Source organism: Homalodisca vitripennis, chromosome 1 (assembly GCF_021130785.1).
Source record: "Homalodisca vitripennis isolate AUS2020 chromosome 1, UT_GWSS_2.1, whole genome shotgun sequence".
In the NCBI taxonomy this organism is placed as follows: domain Eukaryota; kingdom Metazoa; phylum Arthropoda; class Insecta; order Hemiptera; family Cicadellidae; genus Homalodisca; species Homalodisca vitripennis.
Genome location: NC_060207.1, coordinates 73,504,203 through 73,527,993, shown reverse-complemented (window position 1 = coordinate 73,527,993; position 23,791 = coordinate 73,504,203). Strand labels below are relative to the sequence as shown.

At 35.6% G+C, this 23,791-nt stretch overlaps 1 protein-coding gene across 1 annotated transcript in view; it reads right to left on the bottom strand.

Moving 5' to 3' along the window:
• LOC124364591 (TNF receptor-associated factor 6) overlaps positions 1 to 18,169 on the bottom strand; it is a 36,626-nt gene extending 18,457 nt beyond the window's left edge. The window contains exons 1-3 of the mRNA XM_046820180.1: positions 17,957 to 18,169; positions 4,545 to 4,697; positions 2,024 to 2,198 (exon numbers count right to left, since the gene is read on the bottom strand). Coding sequence (XP_046676136.1) covers positions 2,024 to 2,198; positions 4,545 to 4,657 — 288 coding nt within the window. The 5' untranslated portion in view covers positions 4,658 to 4,697; positions 17,957 to 18,169. The remainder of the gene's footprint in view (positions 1 to 2,023; positions 2,199 to 4,544; positions 4,698 to 17,956) is intronic.
• Positions 18,170 to 23,791: the final 5,622 nt, after the last annotated feature.

The following is a 23,791-nucleotide window of genomic DNA, read 5'->3' as shown; positions in this document are numbered from 1 at the left end:
TTTCCTATGTTGGCCCAAAGATGTTTAATAAATTGGTTGAGAGATATGGCAATGGTATATATTTTGAACGAAAGCCTAAATTTAAGATTAAATGTGGAGTAAGTGGAATTTAAATGTGGAATTTGATATGTTTTCTGTCTTTGTTGTTGATATATATATATATATATATATATATATATATATATATATTTATAAAATTATATGTACTCTTATTGTTGTTATGTTAATTTATTGTTGTTACTTGTTGATTTGTTTCTATGTTTATACCTTGTTACTTGCTTATATATTATATTATTTATCTCTTGTTATTTATATACATATGTGTGTTGTGTGTAACTGCAGGCAACCAGTGTGAGCCGGCCATTTTGTTAGATGACTCCACACTGGAAGAAGTCTGCTCTTCAAAATTCCTAGGAATGCACCTCGATCGAGGGCTGACTTGGAATGAGCACATTGACCATGTTTGCGCAAAAATCTGCTCAGGCATTTTTGTTTTGAGATCTTTAGCCAAATACTGTCCGAGTCAGGTACTGATTACGGCGTATTACGGCTTGATTTATCCCCATCTTGCCTACGGAGTGGTCCTTTGGGGAGCTTGCGCAAACACTCAGTTTCAAAGAGCATTCAGACTCCAAAAAAAAGCAATTAGAGTAATCGCCAAAATCAAATTTAGAGAGTCGTGCAGGGAAGCTTTCAGGAAATTGCAGCTGTTGACTCTGCCGTGCCTCTACATTTTGGAAACAACTTTGTTTTGTGTGAGTAAATGTGCCTTAACCAGAGGCCAAGACATACACATGTATGAGACGCGTGGCAGAGCAAACTACCGGACTGGGAGACACAGAACGGTAGTTTATGAACGCCTACCCTCGCAAGCGGGTGTGCAGTTCCTCAACAGACTGCCCAATTCAATTAAACATGCCCCAACGCCTAAGGCGTTAAAGACTCGCCTCAAACGCTTCTTGGTGTCTCAGGCATTCTATAATGCGGGTGAGTTTTTGGCATTTGACTGGGAGACCGCCCAATTAGAAAACTGACTCTGCTGTGCCAAGTGGGCTGCATTGGCGAAGAATGAAAGAGGCGTGATTGTAAAATTGTAAGTATGAATGTGTATTGTGTGTATGAATGCTTGGAATTTTAGAAACCCCGTATTGACGTTTGCCATACAATGTATATACAATGTCGCTGCAATAAAAAGATTTTGATTTTGATTTTGATGTAGGTGTGTGGCCTAGATGTATGTAGATTTACATGCATATATACAAATATTGTTATTGATGGATATAAGTATGTATTCGTGCGTGTTAGCTGTTAGCAGTAGCAAATTGGAGAACATGGTGGGCTCAATCAATTCATTTGTGTCATGACAAGTTTACTATAGTAAAATTTAAACATATTATATTTAAACATATTTATATACTGGAAAAATGCATTTGTCGCAAATATCTATTTTTAGTGTTTAATATATATTTTTAGTGTACAGTATAATTGGAATAATGGTAAATAACTTGTGCATGGAGAAGATCAGAAATAACTATTAAAAGTAAAGCAATGACTGTCAAAATAAGCAATGTACTTTAGTAAACCAACTTTACTTCCAGCACGCACCATTATAGGGGCATTGGGAATGTACGGTTAAGAATGCATGTAAGATAGATATATAAACTGCATGTACTGTTAATTTTTTGCATGTATTCAACCTTGTAATTCTCTGAATACAGATCTTTTGAACTTGAACTTGAACTTGAACTCTACTAGACAATACCCACTCAGTTGTGCTATCTCTCCGTGTGTAAACATACCTCATGAATAGTTTCATGTTTTTCCAGTTCTGTGAGAGGAACCAGCTGAGAACACTCCTCTACTAGACAATACCCACTCAGTTGTGCTATCTCTCACTGTGTGTATACATACCTCATGAATAGTTACAAGTTTTTCCAACTCTGTGAGAGGAACCAACCGAGAACACTCCTCTACTTGACAATACCCACTCAGTTGTGCTATCTCTCACTGTGTGTATACATACCTCATGAATAGTTACATGTTTTTCCAACTCTGTGAGAGGAACCAACTGAGAACACTCCTCTACTGGACAGTTCCTCCTCTGTTGTGCTATTTCTCGCCGTGTGTAGTTATCAGGAAAGAGGTCCTTGGTGATGGACAGCTGGTAACTGTCTATAGGACAAGTGCCATCCTCCTGCCTGAAGTATAATTATAAATAAAAATATTGTTTTGAAAAGTTTATTAGAACAAAACATGATAAATTACTGCATGGAAGTTATATAGGTAAAAACTATTTTGATTGTGCTTCACAATTTTAGGAATGTATACAATTCTAGGCATTTCAGGAAAAAAGATATTTTTGGTATTATCCAGAAGCCATTATCTTTGGAAGATGTTTCTTACTGGGATTCTAAAAACTAATAATTTTGGTACTACTGGAAACACATTTATGATAACGTAATCTAAACTTACTTATATATGCTAATAACAAATAGTAGATAGGGACAGAATGGCCTCCTTCTCACTGACTTGACTTCCTTTGGGGAGGCAGAAAACTAGAACCGGTCGTCATACTGACATTTAATTTTCGCAGCAGGTCAGATAAAGTCTGTTCTTTCTAATAATGTAGTTTTTATAGATCCCTGGTAAGACAAACTCCTCCAAAAATAGTAGACTCTAAATAATTACAAAGTACCAAAAGAATATTGGCCTATCCTCTTAAAAAATTATATCCAATTATTTACAAACTTTTACTAAACTAAGTGGAACTTCTCAGAAAACCATTCAAAAAATTTCATTAATTGGATTCAAAATCTCCAAAAGGCATTTATCACACAAACATTCAATAATGTGAGATTATTAAGAAATTGAAACTTCCCAACAGCAGTGATTCTGGACTGAAACTACCTTTTCAAGCACTAAATGATGAGATACTGGTCTCATGCCTATCCTTCACAATGATTCTGTACTCAGAAATCTCCCAGCACATTATTTATGGCAAAAAGTTGCTCCTACGTAGAATGTGATCACACATAACCAATCCTCTTCAATTCGGCTGCTTCATATGATATGTTTAAACCACTTTAAATATTTGTTCAATACAAAAGCTTCTTAAATACAGCCCTACAGTTAACTAAAGAGCTTCTGAAAAAAATAAGAGGCTAAGTTTTTTCCTCTTTTTGAATCTTAGATATCTTATTCTTAACTCAGTGAAAAATGTACATTTAGTTTATTTGAATTGCTATAATGTAAAATGGTGAAAGGTAACAAAATTTAATTCTTTTGTCACATTTTTTGTAGAAAATTACCAATATAAAAACCTACTTGTCATTTAATAAAATAATTGTTACTATTGAGATAAATTGTTGAAATTTAAATCTACACAATAACAAACAAATATGACTTTTCAGGGAGAAATAGAGTTACCATTTAATTTAGCATGAGAATCAAATGCATAATAGAATCCACCAAAAGCCATTATATTTTTTATATAATACAATGTTAATAACAATGCAATAATATATATACAAACTTGTCACTTGTATTCATACATGTGTATCAAGTGAATATGGGAGTAATCTAGCCAATTTTCTTAAAAATACATGGTCTAGAAGCACGATGAAGCTAGAGTACAAATGGTTTTATAAGTCAGGTTTCAGTCCTACATGGCTGCACATATAATGATTATAAATGAATGTCAATGAGTTTTTAGAACCTTACATATAAAATAATTTTAAAAGTAACATAACCCTTTAACTGGTTATATAATAACTTCTATACTGGCAAGCCCATTTTGGCAAATTTGCAAGGGTTTATCTAATCCGTTATAAAATGTACATGCTTTTATGCAAATGGATACTTATTCAATAAACCGTATATTGTTTTCCCAAAGATGTAAAATTTGAATATTAAACTTGAAAATATATTCAAACTCATGAAAAACTAAAGGTTGGTAAGCAATTTTAATGCAAAACCTTAAATATCGTGTTCCCTTGTCAAGTACCAAATTGAAAAAAAATCAAAAATTGTTATAAGATGCAAAATTTATTAGTTGTTGCTTACCATTATGGAGAATCATGCATGGTTCATTAGGTAATATATATTTTATACATCTAAAGAAAAACAGTATCTAACTTTTAACAAATAAAATGTTTAGAAAGAGCTGCTTTTTTCAGTGATGTAAGTTTTAATCTCAGAAAATAAAAATTCCCTTCTTTACGATACTTGGAAATATAGTTTGATTTTTACACATCTTCCAATTTGCAGTTAGCGTTTTTAGAAAATTTCAATACCTACTTTTGTTAGTTTAACTCATTAGGAACATGTAGATATCATTTTTGTCGAGACTGAAGCCTTGTTTAGTGGTTAAATACATCATAGAAGCGGGTACGACACAGTGACTAAAAATCAGTCACTAGCCAGTACGAAGGTTAATCAATAATTATCTGTGAAGCTTGGTAACAAAAAACTACAGCTAAAAGCTGAATTATGAATTATAATACCTAATAACAATAAATCAATTACTGATTTCCTTAAAGACTTACTTGAGCCACTGATGTATACATTCTTGACAAAACCGATGTCCACAAGATGTAAGTAATGGATCTTTTAAACAAGTTAAACATATTGGACACTCATAACGAGGTTCAATAAGCATTTTCGAACTTTTTTGTATGCTCGTCTACACATTTCTCCGTCTGAAAAAAAGAATGAACATTAAGAAAGATGTTAAGTAAGAACTTACATCTTGTTTTATATCTTACCTATTATGAAGATATTAGATTTCAAGGTTTCAGATCCTTATAAAATTCTAAATTTTTTCCCTTAATATAGTGAAAGTGCTGGAGTGTTTCCAGAGAGAAACAGAAATTTTTGTTTTGAACTGTTATCCGAAATTCACTCCAAACAGTTTTTCTTCCAATTTGGGCTTTAGTTTAATTAGCAGCAATCAAATCATCAATAATTCTGATTATCGAAATAACCGAACAATCAAACCAAAATGTCAAACCGAATTACATTACATGTATTTCCTATTATAGTATCGTTCAGCTAAATTTTTATACAAGGGCTATCCAGAATAGATAAGATTTTTATATCAAAAAAAACAATGTATAAGAAAGAATTACTAAATTACTACTTTTCAACATAGTCACCATACACATTTAGGCACTTATCACAGCAGTGAACTAGTTATGAAATTCCAGTGTTGTAAAATTCTGTTGTTTGAGACTTCAACCAGGTAGTCACACTACCTTGCAATTCCAAGTCGTCATCAAAGCACTATGTCACAGGCCAGGTCTTCATTGCTAGAAACAGGTAGCCGCTGAGTGCAAGGTCTGGTCTGCAAGGGGGATGTGAAAACACCTCCCACTTAAAAACATACAGTACTTCTTGAGTAAAATTTGCCATGTGTGGACAGGCGTTGTCATGCAAAAACAAAATTTTCAAACTGAACTTTCTTCTGAGCATGTTTTGTATCGCTTTTCTTAACTTTTACGAGCTTCCACAATACTTCACAGAATTTAAGGTTGTGTCACGTTATAAGAAATCAACTAGAAATACTTTTCTGGCCTAAAAACCAGTTGTCATAATTTTCCATGCCAACTACATGCATTTCCTTGGTTTTCTTGGGGGAGTGTATATGTCCCTCTCCAAAATATGTAATTTGGTTTCTCAATTCACGTGTTTTACCCAAGTCTTGTCTTCTGTAATGATTCGATTGAGCAGCGAGTCACCATCTTTTTCATAAGTGTCAAAAAATGTCAATGAAGCAGCCATGATTTTTATGGGTTTCTGTACCCATCTTGCACAAAATTTTGGTAACCTAATTTCTGTGCAGCAATTTCATATAACAGGGCCCTGAAATTTTAAGAAAACTAAGTGAGAGTTGTGTTATTGTGAATCAGCAGTCTTCTTTAATCTCCTCATCAAATTTAGAGACAACTTCATCGGTCACAATGCTTGACTGTCCACATTGTTTTTCATCATGCACATTAGTTCGGCCATTTTTATACCCAATGTACCATTGACGCACTCCACCCTCAGTAATTACATCATTCCCATAAACTTCACAGAGTTGGCAACAAATCTCAATTGGTTTACTGTGGTTAGCCAACAAAACCGTATTACCGCCTGCACTTTATAACTCATGATATTTTCAATTGCATCACATTTAAACTGGTATTGAACACTACTAGCACGCTGGTTAGCCACTGAATGGAGAAACGCCATGACATCAAATTGGCCGTGATAGTCTCACCTCTAGCGGCTTCCAAGCGAAACGTAATCTACTTTCTGAATAACCATCATATCTAAAAAATTGTAATTAATTAGGCCTAATGTTTAATTAAACACAATATAGTATGTATTTACTAAATGAAACAAATAAAGCAGTGTATAACTTACTAACTACTTTCTATACCCAGCAGGGATCACTTCTGACTGGTTTCTACCTTCCAGTTGAACCTACCATTGGGCACAGCAAAAACCGATGTGTCACTTAAATCTGGGCCACTATATGGATGTACAGAAGCAGCATATCACTAATCGCAAATGTCAAGATTTTGGAGTTCAAGGGCAATTCGATAAGTCTGGTCTACTGCGGGAGATGGCTGTTGGAGTTGGTGGGGTTTGTTCCCTAACCTCAGAGGTTCTTGCTAGCCTCAACAAGGTGTGCCACCCCCTGCCTACTTTGACTGGAGAGGCTGGTTCAGAGCTGGCCTCCTCTTCTTCCGGGGAGACATGACTTTGACATTAGTGCCCTAATTCTCCTCATGGATCTCATTAGGAGGCAGCCCCTACCCCCTAACCTTACCCCTCCTGAATATATCCCGTCACTCTGGAAGCAGTGCTAAGGTTCTTACAGGACTAAGTGCAATGTATAAGCTTCTTGTCTTAAAAGAACAAACAAAAAACTACTTTATTTTAAAGGATAAATGTGTCTGACACAAATAATGCATGTTCATCACCATTGTACTCAGGGCTGTATTTCTAAATAGGCTAAGTAGGCTGCAGCCTAGAGCGGCAAAATTAAGGGCGGCAGATTTGAAAAAAAAATTAAAAATATTAAAATGAAATATTTGTGAAATACAATATTATTTTCCTTATACGGAGTTTAAGTTTGTGTTAGTATATAATAGAGATTTTAGGAAACACACATACCTTTAATTTCCTATTTCGTTGTATGTATTACTACAAAATATGTACGATAACGCCTTGTTCCTTCGCGCATCGAGCGGCGATCTGCCGATTTACATTGGCAACACCCCCTGGCAGCCGGCAGCCCCTGGGTGGCTGGCGCGACAGCTCTCCGCGATCCCCTGCCCCTCCCCACCTCTCCAACACTGGCGCTCAGCTGATAGTCACCTGACGCTGTCTCACGGACCGACAGACGCACCCTCTGACTCAACGGACTCACACATCCACAGAATTACACTACAATACAAGTCTACAGTGACTACACTGCGCTGTCAGTTGGTGGTTGATGTTAGTGCTGTGCAACTCGGGGCGGCACGGTTACGCCGGTTACGGTGTTATATAATGTCGTTGACTCGTTGTATTTCAGCTAGTTCAATGTTAAAGTCAACAATCAATTGTAAGTATGATTGAATTTGAAATGAGACTTAGATGTAAGAGTGGAGTGAATGGGAAAATTTTAGCTAACAAGTAAACCATTGCAATAACATGTGGGTCGTTGTCAAATCAACTGTCCTTTCGACGGTTCCAATATATACAATTTTTAATCGCTTTAATTTTAAGGGGGCGATTCATCCATTGCGGTTTTAGCAACTTTGGCCGGTCGGCTCCCATAAGCGCGCAATGTTAATTTCACGCTTGCAGGCTTGTCGAAATTCAATGATCATATTCCAACAGTGCTCACAAAAATGTGCACATAAAAAGTAATATTTTTTTTACGGAAATCTATTGACAACTAATCAATCTAGGTGGTTCTCGATTTTTTTAATTTTCTCTCAAAAAATCTGTTTAGCCTTCAACGAGGCGGTTAAAAATCACTATTTTTTGGACTTTTTGCCAAGTCCCCATACACTATATTATTTTAATATTTTCAACATTTAAAAAAACGGCAATTCCATAGATCACCATTTGAGGAAATACACCCAATACTCTAAAATTTAGGATAACTTAATTCTGTGAGCAGTGGATCATTTGAATTCCACGCCCTGTTTTCATGGTCTGGATGCGGCGTGTTAGAGCACCCCCCCCCCCTTTAATAAAATATATCAATTGTCGTATGTGTTATCAATGAAACCAATGTAAAATTTAGGATAATTACTTTCCTCTTGCTTATTACCCCGCTGCTCTTGTACTTATTACTGCCCTTATAACCTCATGAGTGTTACTCTCTACATCATGGAATGTTAGGTAAGGTACCCTAAATCATGAGTGATTACTTGGTAGTTTTAAGGGGAGACATGTTAAACTACAGATATTTTGGCATATTTAACATATGTTTTAGATAAGTAAGAACTGACAGTACTCTAAAACTCATTATTAAGACAAAATAAAATTTTTTGGCGAGTGAAACTCAAAGAAATTGAAAAAATCTCATAAAAATTCATTTAAGTAATACAATGTATTTGCTTGCGTTCTCACAGAAAAAAAGTCCATCATTTTTTTTCCAGAATCCCCTTTTGGCTGGTATATGTGTGCCCTCCAGACCTTCTTCCATATAAAAAGAGCTTTCAAATCTCGTTTTCTCCAGGACCCCTAGGATGGCAGTTACGCAGATTACGCTCCCAAATAACTGACTATTCGGTTCTAACGTAGGGGTTTTATATTTAGGCTACACTAGCTTCTCTACAACTACAATGAGTGATGGACGGGAAGAGGCTTAAGCGGTGCGGAGTCACAAGAAAAACGGGCGGAAGAAGAAACTTGAAGAACTAGAACGTGTATTGAAAACAAACCAAAAGGCTAGATTTGTTCTTTAAGACGCCAGGAGAACAAGAGATTGCACCAGTACTTGAAGGACCTGCACTTGACGATTCCGTTGACGAGACGGCCGGCCAGCTGGACGACAATGTTTCAGCTGGGACAAGCTGCTCAAATCCACCAGCTGATAATCTAGCAAGTTTAAAACGAAGACATCATCATACCTCATGAGATCGCCACTGAAAGCCTTTCGTTGGAGCTGCTGTCACCCTGACTGTTCCAGCGAAGATCCAGCTTTCTGGGTTTTGAATGTATGCAGTGCAGACTCGAGATTCAATCGCAAAAAAATGGGTTCAAACAAAATATCGACCTGGATTTCTCAAACAGCGTCAGAGAATACAAGGATCAAAAAACGATATTTTATCCAAATCTCTGTTTCAACGACACATTGAAAACTGGAAAGAGGTTCAGGACCAGAAAGTGGATGGTATTCTCAAAAAAGCAAGGGTTCTGTTTATTGTGGCCCTTGTTTGGCATTCAATTTCAAAGAGAAATCCCAGTTTGATTGTAAAGACGGATTCAACGACTGGAAAAATGGTGAAAGTCGGGCCAGTCATCACGAAATCTCACCAATTCACAAGTCGGCACCCCATCATTATTACTCTAAAATCACGCAGAAATTGCTCTGAAACGTGTTTGGCAGTATGTTAATTGAGCAGCTAGACAAAGAAACCAATTATTGGAAAAAGGTTTGGCCAGGGTTATAGCGGCCGTTAAGGCCTTGACATCAGAGGCCTTGCATTAAGAGGCGATGATGAAATCTTTGGATCAAACAGAAATGGAATATTTTCTTATGGCTTTAGAGCTTATCTCCGAATTCGACCCTTTTTTAGCTACTCACATTGAAAAATATGGTAATGTGGAAGTGGTCATACAAACTATCTCTCTTCCCCAAACGTAGGTGAAGAAGTCATTGAATTAATGGCTCAAAATGTAAGACAAGAAATTTGTGAAGAATTGAAACAGTCAAAATATTTTTCTCTCATAGTTTGATTCAACCCCAGACATGTCTCATGTAGACCAGTTGGTTCTTGCAGTCAGGTATGTTTTAAAATGACGGTTGTACCCTGTGGTGAACGATTTCTTACCTTCGTCCCGTCAGTTGGACATACCGCAGAGGGTTATGTTTAAAAGTGTGATGAGAGAAATAGGAAATCTGGAAATAAAACATTGAATGACTGCCGAGGGCCAATGTACGATAATGCCTCAAATATGTCGGGGACTTACAATGTCTTCAGGCAAAGATAAAGAGCAAAAGTCCTTTAGCTCTATTCATCACGTGTGCGGCTCATTCATTATTATCTTTAAATTCTGGTCGGATCATCTGCTGCTGAATCTTGTGAAGAAGCGTGCAGATTCTTCATGTATGCTTCAAGAACTTTATGTGTTTTTTACATCTTCTACAAAAAACGATGAGAGTGCCTGATAGGTGTAATGGAAGATTCTTATCAGAATAATAAGACTATAAAAAGGGAGGTGTGTCCTACACGATGGATCCGGCTAGGGATGATGCATTGTCAGAGCTTGCGAGAGTCTTGGGACGAAGTGTACAAGGCTTTGACAACAATTTCAAAAGACTCCCAAACAGAAAGAAGGGCTACAACCAGATGTGAGGCTCAAGGAATCGCTCGGAATCTAGAACGTTTTGAAGACTGCATATTATGGTAGTTATGCTTCTGGAGCACTGCCCTCCATAGAATTCACAAAGTCAGTAAAACTATACAAAGTGGAACCGTTGACGTTTTGTTAGTCCAGGGGATTTGTATGGGTTCTTCTAGAGGAATATTTTGTGTCAGAAAGAAGAAACAACTTTTTCTTATTTCAAGGAATTGGGTATGAAGATAACCAAAACTGAAACATACGATTCATACGAAAATATGTCACAAGCAAGGACAAACCAAGCGAAAAGTCTGGCCAAGACTGAAACCCGGAGTGAAGAAGTCAAACCTGACTGGCAGAGATGACTTGAGAATTAACAAAATTCTTCCAATTCTAGACTCCTTTATTTGTGAAATTTAAGATGAAGAAAGTGGCCCTATAGTGGACTTTTTAGATAAAATTCTACTTCACTCGACTCAATTGTGTGACAGCAACAACAGACATCAACATCACAGAAGAGGAATAATCCTAAGTACCCTACTGTGTCATGCGCATACGAAACTTCATCAAATTTATCAAAAAATGGACTTAGATTCCGATTTTTAATGAAGAGTGCATTCACTTCCAAAAACAACTGTGCGGCGCACGGGGAATGGACAATCCTCAGATAAATCGTTGGAAGGAATTTCTACCTTTTTGAGAAAGAACTCGTTGCATGATGTTTACACCTAACTTGGACATAGCAGTACGAATTAGTTTGTGCATACCTGCAACTAATTGCGCGCGGGAGAACGTAGCTTTTTCCTGCCTTCGAAAGAGTTATAAAAAACTACTTTACGGACAAGCATTTCTGAAACAGGCTCAATTTCACTTTCCCTCCTATGTATAGAAGCAAATTTAACAAAGAAGCCTCTCTTATGAAGATTTAATTAAAGAGTTCTCAATTAAAAAGGCTCGTAAGAAAGCTCTGTAAAAATGTAAATAGCCTCACTGTAGTATACAATAAATTAGTTCTGTAATCACACAATGAACTTGTATTAGAATGTACAAACGTTATTTTTAATATTTCAACTCATGCTTATAATAAACCAGTTATTCAAAATAATTTTGTCAACTTTAATTTTCACCTTGGGCAAAACCATTTGATTGATTTAACCTCTTAACGCCCACTGTGCCAAATTTGTCACATACCATTTTATGCATGTAGTATAGTGTCAGAATGAAAATTACAACCTTAAATGCCCATTGTGACACATATGGAACTATTTTCAATAATTTTACTGTACTGTGCTGTTGCCTGGTGGCAGTTATGTGGTTAAACTACAGCCAGTGAGCAGATCTACCATACACAGTAAACACCAATTCTTCATAACCTCTAAGTCTTCATACCTGTATTTAGCAGAAAAAGTAAGTACCCTTTTTATAAAATATGGTCTCAGTTTACATAGTTAACTGAAAGTGTGTTACAGTAGTTTTAGTTCATAAAATATGTCTAGTTTATGTTTTATGATGCTTTTTAGGTTTGTGCCAAATTTGTCACATTGGGCACAACTGTAAAAACCTGCAGTTTTTCAGTTCGTCCCAAAAATGGCACATTTGGGCATTAAAGTCAACCTACCAAAGCTTTTTGTACAACAATGTTTGATTTTTGTCAGATGTCACATTGTCGACTCAAGAAGACATAACAACACAACTTCGCTTTTACCCCCCGATGACAGTGAAACAGTTTGTGTGGATGACTCAGATGAGGATCCAGATTAACACCCCTGGCCGTGACAAAAAGAACAAGTTAGCCTTATTTTGTAAGTTTATTTATACCATTAATTCCATAATTAACTTAGTTTAGGCTCATTACTTACTTAGATCTAAATTTATATTCAATACTAATAGGCTATGTCTGTTTATTATATGTCTTTTTCTTGTTTATGACAGGCACCATTTTTAATGCACACGGTTAGGATAATTCAGATTATGTTACACTAGGCTGTATAGAAAATTGTTTCATCATGCGGTGCTGTTATATACTAGTAAAGACCTCAATAATTGTGATTTATTTTAGTGTGAAATACATACTTTTTTTGTCGGTTTGAAAAAAAGCAAGGCAACAGCGAGTTTGTTTTGTTTCAGTGAACAATGCAGCGAGCTCCAGTGATGTCACAGATGAAGACGCAAGAGAAACCTCCCTTCAACGTCTACAGCCACAAAAAAGAAGATTCAAAAAAACCAGCAACCTGCTTGGAATGAAGTGAATCCAGATAACAGTGAGAAACCTTCTCCGCCAATGCTAGAATTAAGTAACGAACATGTACTTCAGTCTCCAGTTGACTACTTCAAAGATTTTTTTGACAATGACTCTTTTAACTTTGATTGCTACTGCAGTCAAACTTGTATAGTGTCCAAAAAAATCCGAATAAACCCTTGAATACCTCAGAGAAGGAAGTAGAGCAGTTTATAGGCATTATGCATTCTACATGAGCATTTATGGTTATACCTAGGAGTAGGATGTATTGGAACTGGGAAATACAGAGTAGAAAAGGTTGCACATGTTATGTCACGTAACAGATGGGAGGACTGAAGGCCAACTTGCACTTCAATAACAATGATCACATGCCTATTACAGAATGATCCAAACAAAGATAGGCTATTTAAAAATCCGCCCACCTAGTTGATGCTCTTCAAAACAAATTCAAAAACATTCCTATTGGAGGAACAAATGCTCTCGGGGTGCTCTGTGTTGATGAAACAGATTGTGCCCTTCAAAGGCACATCTTTACTAAAACAGTACAACCCGATGAAACCCCACAAGTGGGGATACAAACTGTTTGTACTTTGTGACAGCAAGGGTCTGATTCACAATTTTGAGATCTACACTGGTCGCATACTACCTGCTACTTCCCTTACCTGACATTGGAGCTAGTTCAAATGTTGTTTTACGGGACTGGTTGAAACACTTGCCTCGTAATGAAAACAAATTTCTTAATCTATTTTGATAAATGGTACTCACATCACCAGCTCTCTTAGTGACTCTAGCAAATATTGGTTTCCAATTCCCTCGGGACCATTTTCTCGACTAGGACGAATTTCCAGGCTTGTTGTTTTCATCTGACCAAGAAATGAAAAAGAAAGGCCCTGTGAGGTCTTATGAGGAAAAAGAGTGGCAACAATTGATGGGGTAAAATTTAGGGCTGTAAAATGGTTTTTTTTTAGACTATCGAGGGGTTGTCTCTTGCCTGTCACTTTTGAGTCTGCTTGCCCTATCAACACTGTGCAACGCTTTGGACTCTAAAGGTCGTGAGCAGGCAGATTGATGTCACTTGCCTAAAATCGTTACAACATACAATAAGTTCATGGGGGGAGTGGACCTTCTAGATGGACTTATCAGCTACTACCGAATTAATCTAAGATCTCGGAAGTTTTATTTGAGGTTTTTCTTCCACTTTTGTTGACGTCGTAAGTATTGTCAATGGATGGCTTCTCTTCAGACGAGACTGTCAACATAATGGAATTGCTAAGCAGGGAGTAATGGATTTGCTAGCTTTCCGAGTGTTGTGAGGTGCCGAGTCTCTTTGTAACTTAGGAGCTGACCCAATAAAAAGAGGAAGGCCATCAACAGACAAGGGTAGAGAACGAAATTTTCAAAGAAAAAGAAGAAAGGTCCATGTGTCAATATCCCTATACCAGATGTTAGAAAAAGATGGAGTTGGACATTGGCCATCTGTTGTCGAAGATAGGCAGTGGATGCAAGCATCCCTTCTGCAAGCAGAAATCATCCTATTATGTGTGAAAAGTGGTAAAGTTCACCTCTGCCTAAACAAAGGAAAGAACTGTTTGTGGATTTCCAATTGTAAGGTGCTCCTTTATACTGTGTAAGTAATGTGTTTTACTTATAAATTCTAAATATACTGTAATTATGAAGCAATATACTATTAGTTTTTCTTATGTCCTGTGTACTCTTTCTCTAATAAGTGCACTATTTTTCTCTATCTGCCCCAATGTGCCAGATTTGGCAACTTACCCAAAATTTGGTTTAAATAGTAAATTTAAAAATCTGAAAAAAATTACAGGTCATCTAAGTACCATTTAAAGTAACTTTTAGCATAAAATTAATTTTTTTTTATATACTGCATCATGTAGTGGGCATTAAGAGGTTAAAATTAAACAATTTTCCAAGATTTGAAAATATTTAACACATTCCAAGTAAGTGTAAGTCTGCAAAAAATACACATTTTCTAGAATGTGTGTTATTTGGGCTTGCAGTTCCATATAGTTCCGACCGGCACAATCGAATACGAACATATCGATTGTTGATCAAGCTAAAACATCGTGCCCGCGGCGTGTAGGTTTAGGTTATTTCACGTTATTTTTGTGTATTCTCGGTCGGTAAATAACGTGAAATAACCTAACCTAACCACCGGTCCTGATGTCCGCGATATTTCCCGTTTATTTGACTTAAACATTCTAAAAAATATTTCTATACATTAAAACTGTTACGAAATGCTTTAAAAACGCCATCCAAATTGCTATTTTGTTCCTGAAAAATGCAAATTTTCCCGGGGAGGCCGGACGCGCCGGGACCCACTTTTGGCGGGGGGGGGGGTGTGCTCCCCTTTTTGGGGCGGCAAAATTATCTTAAGCCTATAGGCGGCAAACTGGTAAAATCCGGCCCTGATTGTACTCTGTGGTCATTACTCAAATACCACATAACTGACTTTACTTTGTTTGATTTTATTTTAAGCAATTTTGTTATTTAATACATAAATAAAGCTGGCAAGAATAAATTGTAAGTTACAATAATAAGAATGATTTTGTTAGTTTAGGTATTTCTAAATGATAATTTGATTCGTTGATTTAATTATCGCGGTGGCCGCTTAATATACTGCAGTCCCAATTTTATTTTACTTTTAATGGAATGAAGCAGGATAATTGGAACCCAAAAATGGTTTAACGTAACTTTGAATGTAAGCTACCCCAACAAATTCGAGACAACCCATAAACTTATTTCCAGGGTATTTGTTAAGAACATACATGATAATACATAACAGTTACTGATTTATTCTCATCTGTATTATTGAAAATGTACATATAAGCTTTTAATAGAGAAACATACAATGAAATAGTTTAATGACATTTAAGGCAGTGTTGCCATATCACTGCTGACCATCAGCTATTCCCAGATGTGGATACATATCAATAATGTTCCATACACATAAAACTGGCAACAGCGTTGGGCACAGATTTTAGAGGGGGGCTAAAATGCAAAACAGTCACCATGAGATTATTATGGCATGGTCTGCTCTATGCATATTACATCATTGTTTCACAAGTGTTTAGGAAAAATGTTGGGGCTACATAATACACAGTATAATAAGCGGCCACCAACACAATCGGATGATGATTATCAATACTATCAAGAATATCATTTGACCTATAGATATTCATAATTAATCATTGCCGGCATTCTTTATTTAGACAAGTGACGTCAATACCAGCTGTTGTTATTTCATTTATGTAGGAAAAGGATAGTGAAACGACAAGAACAATGGCAATCAATATGCAAATATTGGCTCAAAATGATTTTATAAACATAGAAATCTTTTAAAAAAAACTGGTCTCAGAAGTAAATGCATTGCCGATCATCTTACGGAATATATGTATCGACAAGAAATAATGATTATTGATGCATCACCTTTTGAGCATTTCTTAAATGCTGTTAAACATGTCTAAACTGTGAAGTAATAGTTAGTACTACGCAGCTCAATAGTACTTTAAATACAATTACCGTAAGTTATTTTATACAATTTAAACAATTCATTTTAACAATTTAACTAAATCATTTGCACCAACTGTACACATATTTTTATATTCTAAACACAATTTTGGTATCAATTTACAATAACGTGACCATGGAAAGGTATGTTATTTTTTTTTCCCTGAAAACTACAATTTTTCCTGAAAACAATAGTGAAGGAAAAATTCGTCGGCAACGAAAATCAAAGGAGTTACGATTTTTTGAAATCCTCTGAAAACTCTGTTTTTGACAGTACCACTGGCAATTTTACTGAAATGATGACGTTAATCCTGTCAACGATGCCTGCCCGCTGCGCACTGCTTGCTCTTTTAGAAAAAAAATTAACTCGAGCTTGCAAAAGTCGAATCCCAGATCACGTGATGGCCCTGATCCTTAACCCTCCAAGTGTTGTTCGACAAAATTTTGTCGGTTATTTTCCATCCTTAATGCAATAATGCCCGAAAGGCATCAATATAATACAATGATATACTTTCCCCCCAGTTTATATGCACCTGTGATAATAATACTTGGCTATAAATGCCCAACCCATGAAAAAAAGTCCATTTTTCATGGTTACGGTATTGTAAATAAATACCACAATTTTTTCCATAACTTCTTTTAAATAAAAAAAGATAGTTAACTTTATAAAACTATTTAAAACACCAAAAGATTATTTACTCAGTTATTTCGGTTTAAAGACATTTGTTTTGTTGTTAAGTTTTCTTTACTATCTCATTTATCCTATCACAGGTCTTAATTATGTTGTTTGATTAATGGTTATGGTTCCTTTACTATTAATGACATTATGAAATTGTTTAAACTATTCCTATTAACTTGAAACATGTGACTTGAATTTAGTATTTTATATACCTTGATATCGATTGTTAGTTCTGTTATTTGATATATCCATCTTATTGATATATATATATATATATATATATATATATATATATATATATATATATATCTGTATATAATTACATATATTATACTTGTATATATATATATATATATAATTATATATATATATATATAATTACATTTAATTATATATATATAATTACAATTATCAATATTTTATAAAGTATCGATGATTGTAATAAGCAATCAAAAAACCAGGTCCACTTATCTTACACTGCCCTTAGTCTATCCTGTAATATTGGTCTATATTGTTTGTATCCCTCACATCAAGAGAAGTGTCTTGCAAATAAATTAAGTTTATCTTTAAATGTATTGACTTTTGATTCCAGCCATGTTTTGATGGCTACAGTATAATAAGAGACCACCACCACAATAGAATCATATGTATGATTATCTAAACTATAGTAACAAAAAATTTGATACAAATGTTATATAAAAACTATATATATTGTGTATCTATAAAATGTAACAAACAAAACAGTATACTGTAGCCAAAGTAGCTACAGTATAATAAGAGGCCACCACCACAATACAATCATATTTCTGATTATCTAAACTATAGAAACAAAAAATTTTGACACAAATTATGTATTTACCTTACAAATATTAGCAATTTCCGTAAGGAACTACTACTAGTATAAATACTGAACTGGTATGATGACAACTAAAATACTAAAGTAACTTAGGTTAACTCACCATTATTATTTGTTGTCAGCAGAATTACAGACAAACAAAATTGTTGAAACTAATTAACTTCCCGAACTGAGAATTAATACAGAATCAATCTATTTATTGTTTTTTACCACAGCAAAACTGAAACATTCTGCTTCTGCATTCATGTACAACTAGAACGTTATATACATCACAATACAGATGACAGATGACAAAATCACCTGTGATTTACTCAGTCGATAAAAAAAGGAACTCTTTCAAATCAAACAAACACAATCCGTGCCATAGAGTATAATCATGACCATAGTAGTGATAGGAGAATCGAGTACAGAGTCGAAAGGTATTCGAATACAGCCCGAGTATTCACATATTCGAAAATCTCAAAAAGAATTCGTATACTTTTAAAATTAATATAATTTCTCTAGAAGAACCGAATTCAAACCTACAGTACTTATTCAATGGATATAAGTATTAAAATAAAATTGATGAGCTATATTCGTATTCATATACGAATATATTCATAACATTAGAGGGGTTTAGATAAAAAAAACACACACACATGGCTTTTTATGTATGTGTGTGTGTTTTTTCCAAACTTTACAAAATATATAATTAATTGTACAAATACTCAAATAATAAATACATTTTTAAACAATAAAGAGTATAATTAATGTTAATTTCAAGTTGTTGTAAAAAACAATACATGATTCAATCTTTTTCTAAGATCATTGGTGACAAAACCTGCAGTATAAAAGAATTTTTCAAATGGAATGAACTAGCAAGTAAACAATATTTGTTCTGAAGTTCATAAATCATGGGTATGACATGATTGTAGGAGGCATAAAAAGACAAAGGATTGTTCCACCTTTTTGGCTGGGCAATTCCTAATGACCAAGAAACAATGGATACGGGAAGGAAGTAAGACAAGTCTAGACTTGTCTGATAGAAATACTAAACGCAGATAAAGTACACAGTATTTGATTCTTTTAAGTACTCAGTTCTCCCATTACTAGACCATAGATTACCTCCAAGAGAATAGGAACCATACATATGGTTAATTGGATCACTCGATCATGGCCCATCTCGCAGAAAAATTCTAAGTTCGTGAATTCTGAAATTTCGGAACAGCTATCCGAAGGAGTAATTGTAGAAAGTAACTCGTCATAGCGTGCACAAGTATTGGTTACTAGGAGTGAAAAGATGGTTATCGACTACTCCCAAACAAAAAGAAAATTTACCCTTTTCCACGCCTATCCTCTACCAAAAAGTGATACCCCAAGTACATGGAATTTCAAATAAATTCTTTTCTACTACTGACTTACAAGAAGCTTATAACCAGGTCTCTATTTCTTTGGAGAATACGTTCTCAGATTTAGAAGCTTGTAGAAAACTGTATGCGTTCACCAGAAGCTTTGGGTTTCATAAATGGTATTGCTTATTATCAGCGCGTCAATGACTATGGTCTTCGAAGAGAACCTTCAATGAACTTTTGTTTACTGCAACGGCATTACAGTTTGTGGAGAAACCTAATCCGACCATGATAAGAACCTTTTAAAATTTATGGAATGCGCCAAAAAGTACGGTCTGGTATTCTACTAATCAACGTCTGCAGTTTCCAAAAATAAAACTGTGTGTATTCTGTAATTCAGCTATCCATCAAATCTGACCCAGAGAGGATGAAACCCATGCTTGACCTTACTGCTCCCAAAGACCAAGAAAGTCTAACTCAAACGAGTTACTGGAGTTTTGCCTCCTCTTCTAAGGGAATACCCCGATATCATTCACAGCCTTCCTTCCTGAGATACTTTTCCGTTGCCTCCTAACACTCTAAATGATTTTCAAATAATAAACGAGACCCATCCAATTCTATCATCACAATCATAACTCACGAATTTCCTCTTTTTATTATGAAACTGATGCCTCAGATTTCACATTTGCCTTCACGATCAGCTAGCGGCCTGTAGCCTCATTGTCTCGTACTCTATCCAAATAATGGTATAGGATTCGTTCTGATGTAGAGAAAGAGGCAGCTGCCGTAATGGAATTCATCCACAAGGGAAGAGTGTTTCTGCTAAGAAACCCCTTTAAGCTCGTAATAGATAAACAGGATTTGGCATTTATTTTCAACAAAAAGAAACCCGGAAAATAAAAATGTATAACATTATGAAATTGGACAGGAGTTATCTCCCTACGATTTTGAAAACTTTTACCGTTCGGGATCCAAGGATATTAAAGCAGACTTGTATTCTCGAGCGTGTGCAGCAACCAGATCAAATCAATTATACCACCTACTCGACAAAATTTACTAACGAGGGGTAACCAAGACTTTTACCCCTCCCTTTAAGAAGAAAGAAGGAAGACATCAGATTGGATGTAAATGCTGCATTTATTTTATCATGGTAGAGATACAGAGCTTGTTATTATTGAGTATTCTCCATAATTTACTTTGCGTAAATCCTGAACCGTTAAGAAATACGATTTGTACTAATACCGGGCAGTAATGTTTTTCTCTACAGTAAAACCGTGTCAGCAAGAGCGGTTATACTGACCGCTAGGAAGTGATCCTGTTTCCCGTCAGGTAAGAACATTAGTAGTAATTGTTGTAGGATTTGGAATTTCACGGTAAGGACAGCGTTGTTTGTATTCTTCAACATTGACCGTAGCATTAATACCATAAATAAAATACCAAATCGGCGTATTCTTCACATGTTAATAATTGTGATATTACTACTCCAATAGTTTAATAATTACTACGGTCAAAACAATACTTAAACGAATGGAAACTCAATTACTACAAATAGAACAATGCGCACATGGAAAGAAACTTATTTTTTAGCTCTCAAAACTATTCGAATTCTACAAATAAAATCATTTCATTGTTGAACGCAACGTATTTTATTTCCAAAGTATGAAATAAAGACTTCCCGCAAAACACCATTCTGTGATTTAATTCAAGCCGTACAGTATTTCATCAACACCTGAATGCACTGCTAAAATCAATCTACTTTATTAAATAATTTTTCATTTAAGAACAGAAATCTACAATTTCTTGACAGAAATTTAATTCCTTTAATGGGTAATTAACAAAGATATTATAAGTCAAATGTAAAAGGCCTGTTGTACTTTTATGCATAAACATTCATTTAGCAAACATCTATTCGCTGTCTGTGTACTTGATTTACTCAGTTCTTTCAGAATAACATTTTCTAAAAGTTTTATTTAAAATTGTAATTAATTTCTTGGTGAAATAACAAACTTATTGCTGCCCAACAATGAAAAAATGTGTTTTTAATTCCATGTTTTGCAATTGACACTGGTTTCCTCTGCCACCCCTCCTCGCGGGTTAGCAATATTGTCGGCCTCGCTCAGTGGAGAAGGGCGTGAGTATTGGTAGAGCGCCAGGACAACCAAGTTCTTGCGCAGTGACAGAGGACTACTAAGATTGACGGATACCCAGATGGTTACGGTTTGCTCGGTAATAAGGGCGCCACCTTGTTGATGGGGTGTGATTAGTCCGCAGGTCTCCAACAAGGAACAGTTTTCCTGCCCTCAGGTATGCTCAATCGAGGACCCACTACCATGCACGCAAGAACTATTAGGTTTACGACACTAAGCCTTAGGTACTTAAATTAGCCACAGATTTCGGTTGATTATTTTCTAATAGTAAGTTGCAAGGTCTCTATATTAAATATATCAGGCAATTAGAAATTAAAACCAATATTTCACATATTTCATTCTGTATTGCCTATTTCTCTCACAGTGCTAAGGTCTTTAAACTAAATAAACAAATATTTATTTAACTTAACTTAAACTTAACTCGTTGGCCAATTGAAATAAAAATACTAAAAATTATTACGGTTAGGAGCGCTCCGATTACTAATACAAAATTACAGTGGCCAAAATCATGATGACCTTATTCCTGAACTACAAAAATTACAAAACAATAATTCACATGAATACATAATGGCTAGACATTAAATTAAAGTTGAGTCCCATTTGTTCAAAGTTCGGAACTGGATCCACCCTGATGCAGTTATTCAGGCCTAGTCCGATAGGTAGAGGCTCCAACAATGACATTGACGGAGTTAGTCCGACCTCCCAGGGAGCACGATGGAATAAGTAGTGTAAAGTCTACTCTCACCAAACTGGGGCGGACACGAAAATCACACACACGAGCCGTCGATTGTATCGTCCGTGCAATCCAATATTGAAACTTTTAATTTCATAAAGTCAGTTTTTATTCATTTTCTGCGGCTCATTGGAAACCAGTAAACACTACTTATAATCAATCATGAAAAACAATGTCAAACTTAACTTAAAAGAAAACCAGCTGACTAAAACAGCAACATCTGTCACTATTGTTGGTGTGTCTAACATACTCGTATTTAGCTTACAGCGGCCAGTAAAATGTAAAGAAAACGTTTAATGTATATACATAAGTACATTAAAAAAGCGCAGAATCTGCCAATTACAATGATATACAATATTGGTCTTAAAACACCAATGCATAATTATTCTAACACAGAAAAAATTAATTACGTTTGTTCTTACTTAAACTAATTAATTACAATAATTATAGTAAAAGTGTATTGAAGTATTAACATATATGCATTAATGTATGCACTTTCACGGCAATGGTAGGTATAAATTTCATGACAACGGCCTTTACATTATTCTGAGTAAAACTAAATAATATACAAAACATTAGGACATAAAGTTACCGATTCAATTATTTATAGAAACAGTTAACAAGTTTAGTAAGGAAATTTATGAGAGACGATGCAATTGTTACGAGATAATATCTCGGCCTAATTATGTACAATTTACAGAAACAATTTGTGGTTACAGTATTTGACACTATGAACACGTATTTACAACTATTTTATCTCCGTGAACTATTAAAAGACTAGATTAGTATTAATTTATTACAGATAACGTATTAATTTCCTACGTTTATCGACAGGACTTGACAATCTTACTACGAGGTCTAAGGCTTAGTTTACCGTAGATATTTAATTCTGTAAAGACAAAATTATTATACTGAAATTTTACTAACTGACATACGCAAGCGACAAAATATCAATGGCATGGTAATGGCTCACCTTAGCCTAACTCCTTTATTTGAACAGCTGATTGGCGTCTAATCAGTGACCGTTCTGTTATTGCAGCAACAATGAATGCGCGCTTCTTCATTTGGATGTAAAATTTCGTTATGTAGAGTGATCAGTTCTACATTAACAATTGCTCAGGTAAAACAGAAAAGTACACGTCACAAACACCCCCCCATCCGGCAGAAAATTTCCCAAATTTTCTTCACTGCCGAAATTTCTTAAAGTCCGACACATGCCACTGGCCTATCTTCTTGCCGTCCATGTCCGCCAGCTTATAGATCAGAGGAGATACCTGTTCAACTATTACGTAGGGTCCAATATAGCGTGGTGCTAGTTTGGCTGCAAAGTAGTTAGTAGTATCAGACTGTACAAAGTTTCTTTTCAAGACGACGTCTCCCACTCTATAAGTCACAGGTCGTCTGCGCAGGTTATAGCGTTTAGCATTTTTTCATGGGCTGTTTTCAGTCTCTCTGAAACCTCTTGGAATATGTCCTTAAGCTCTCGTAGTTTCTCACTAAAGGGACCACAATCCTCGGTAGAGGGTACACCCGAACCATCGTTAAGAACTTCATATCTCCGTCTCCCGACGTAGCGAGTTCTCGCCCAAAGTTCAAAAAACGCGGGTGAATGCTGTGTCACCTCATGATGCGCGGTGGCGGAGTGCAAAACCTATTTTTGGAATGAATTTGTCCCATTCCCGGTGGTTGTCTGTTACATAAGCTCGCAACATAGCAACGATATCCCGATT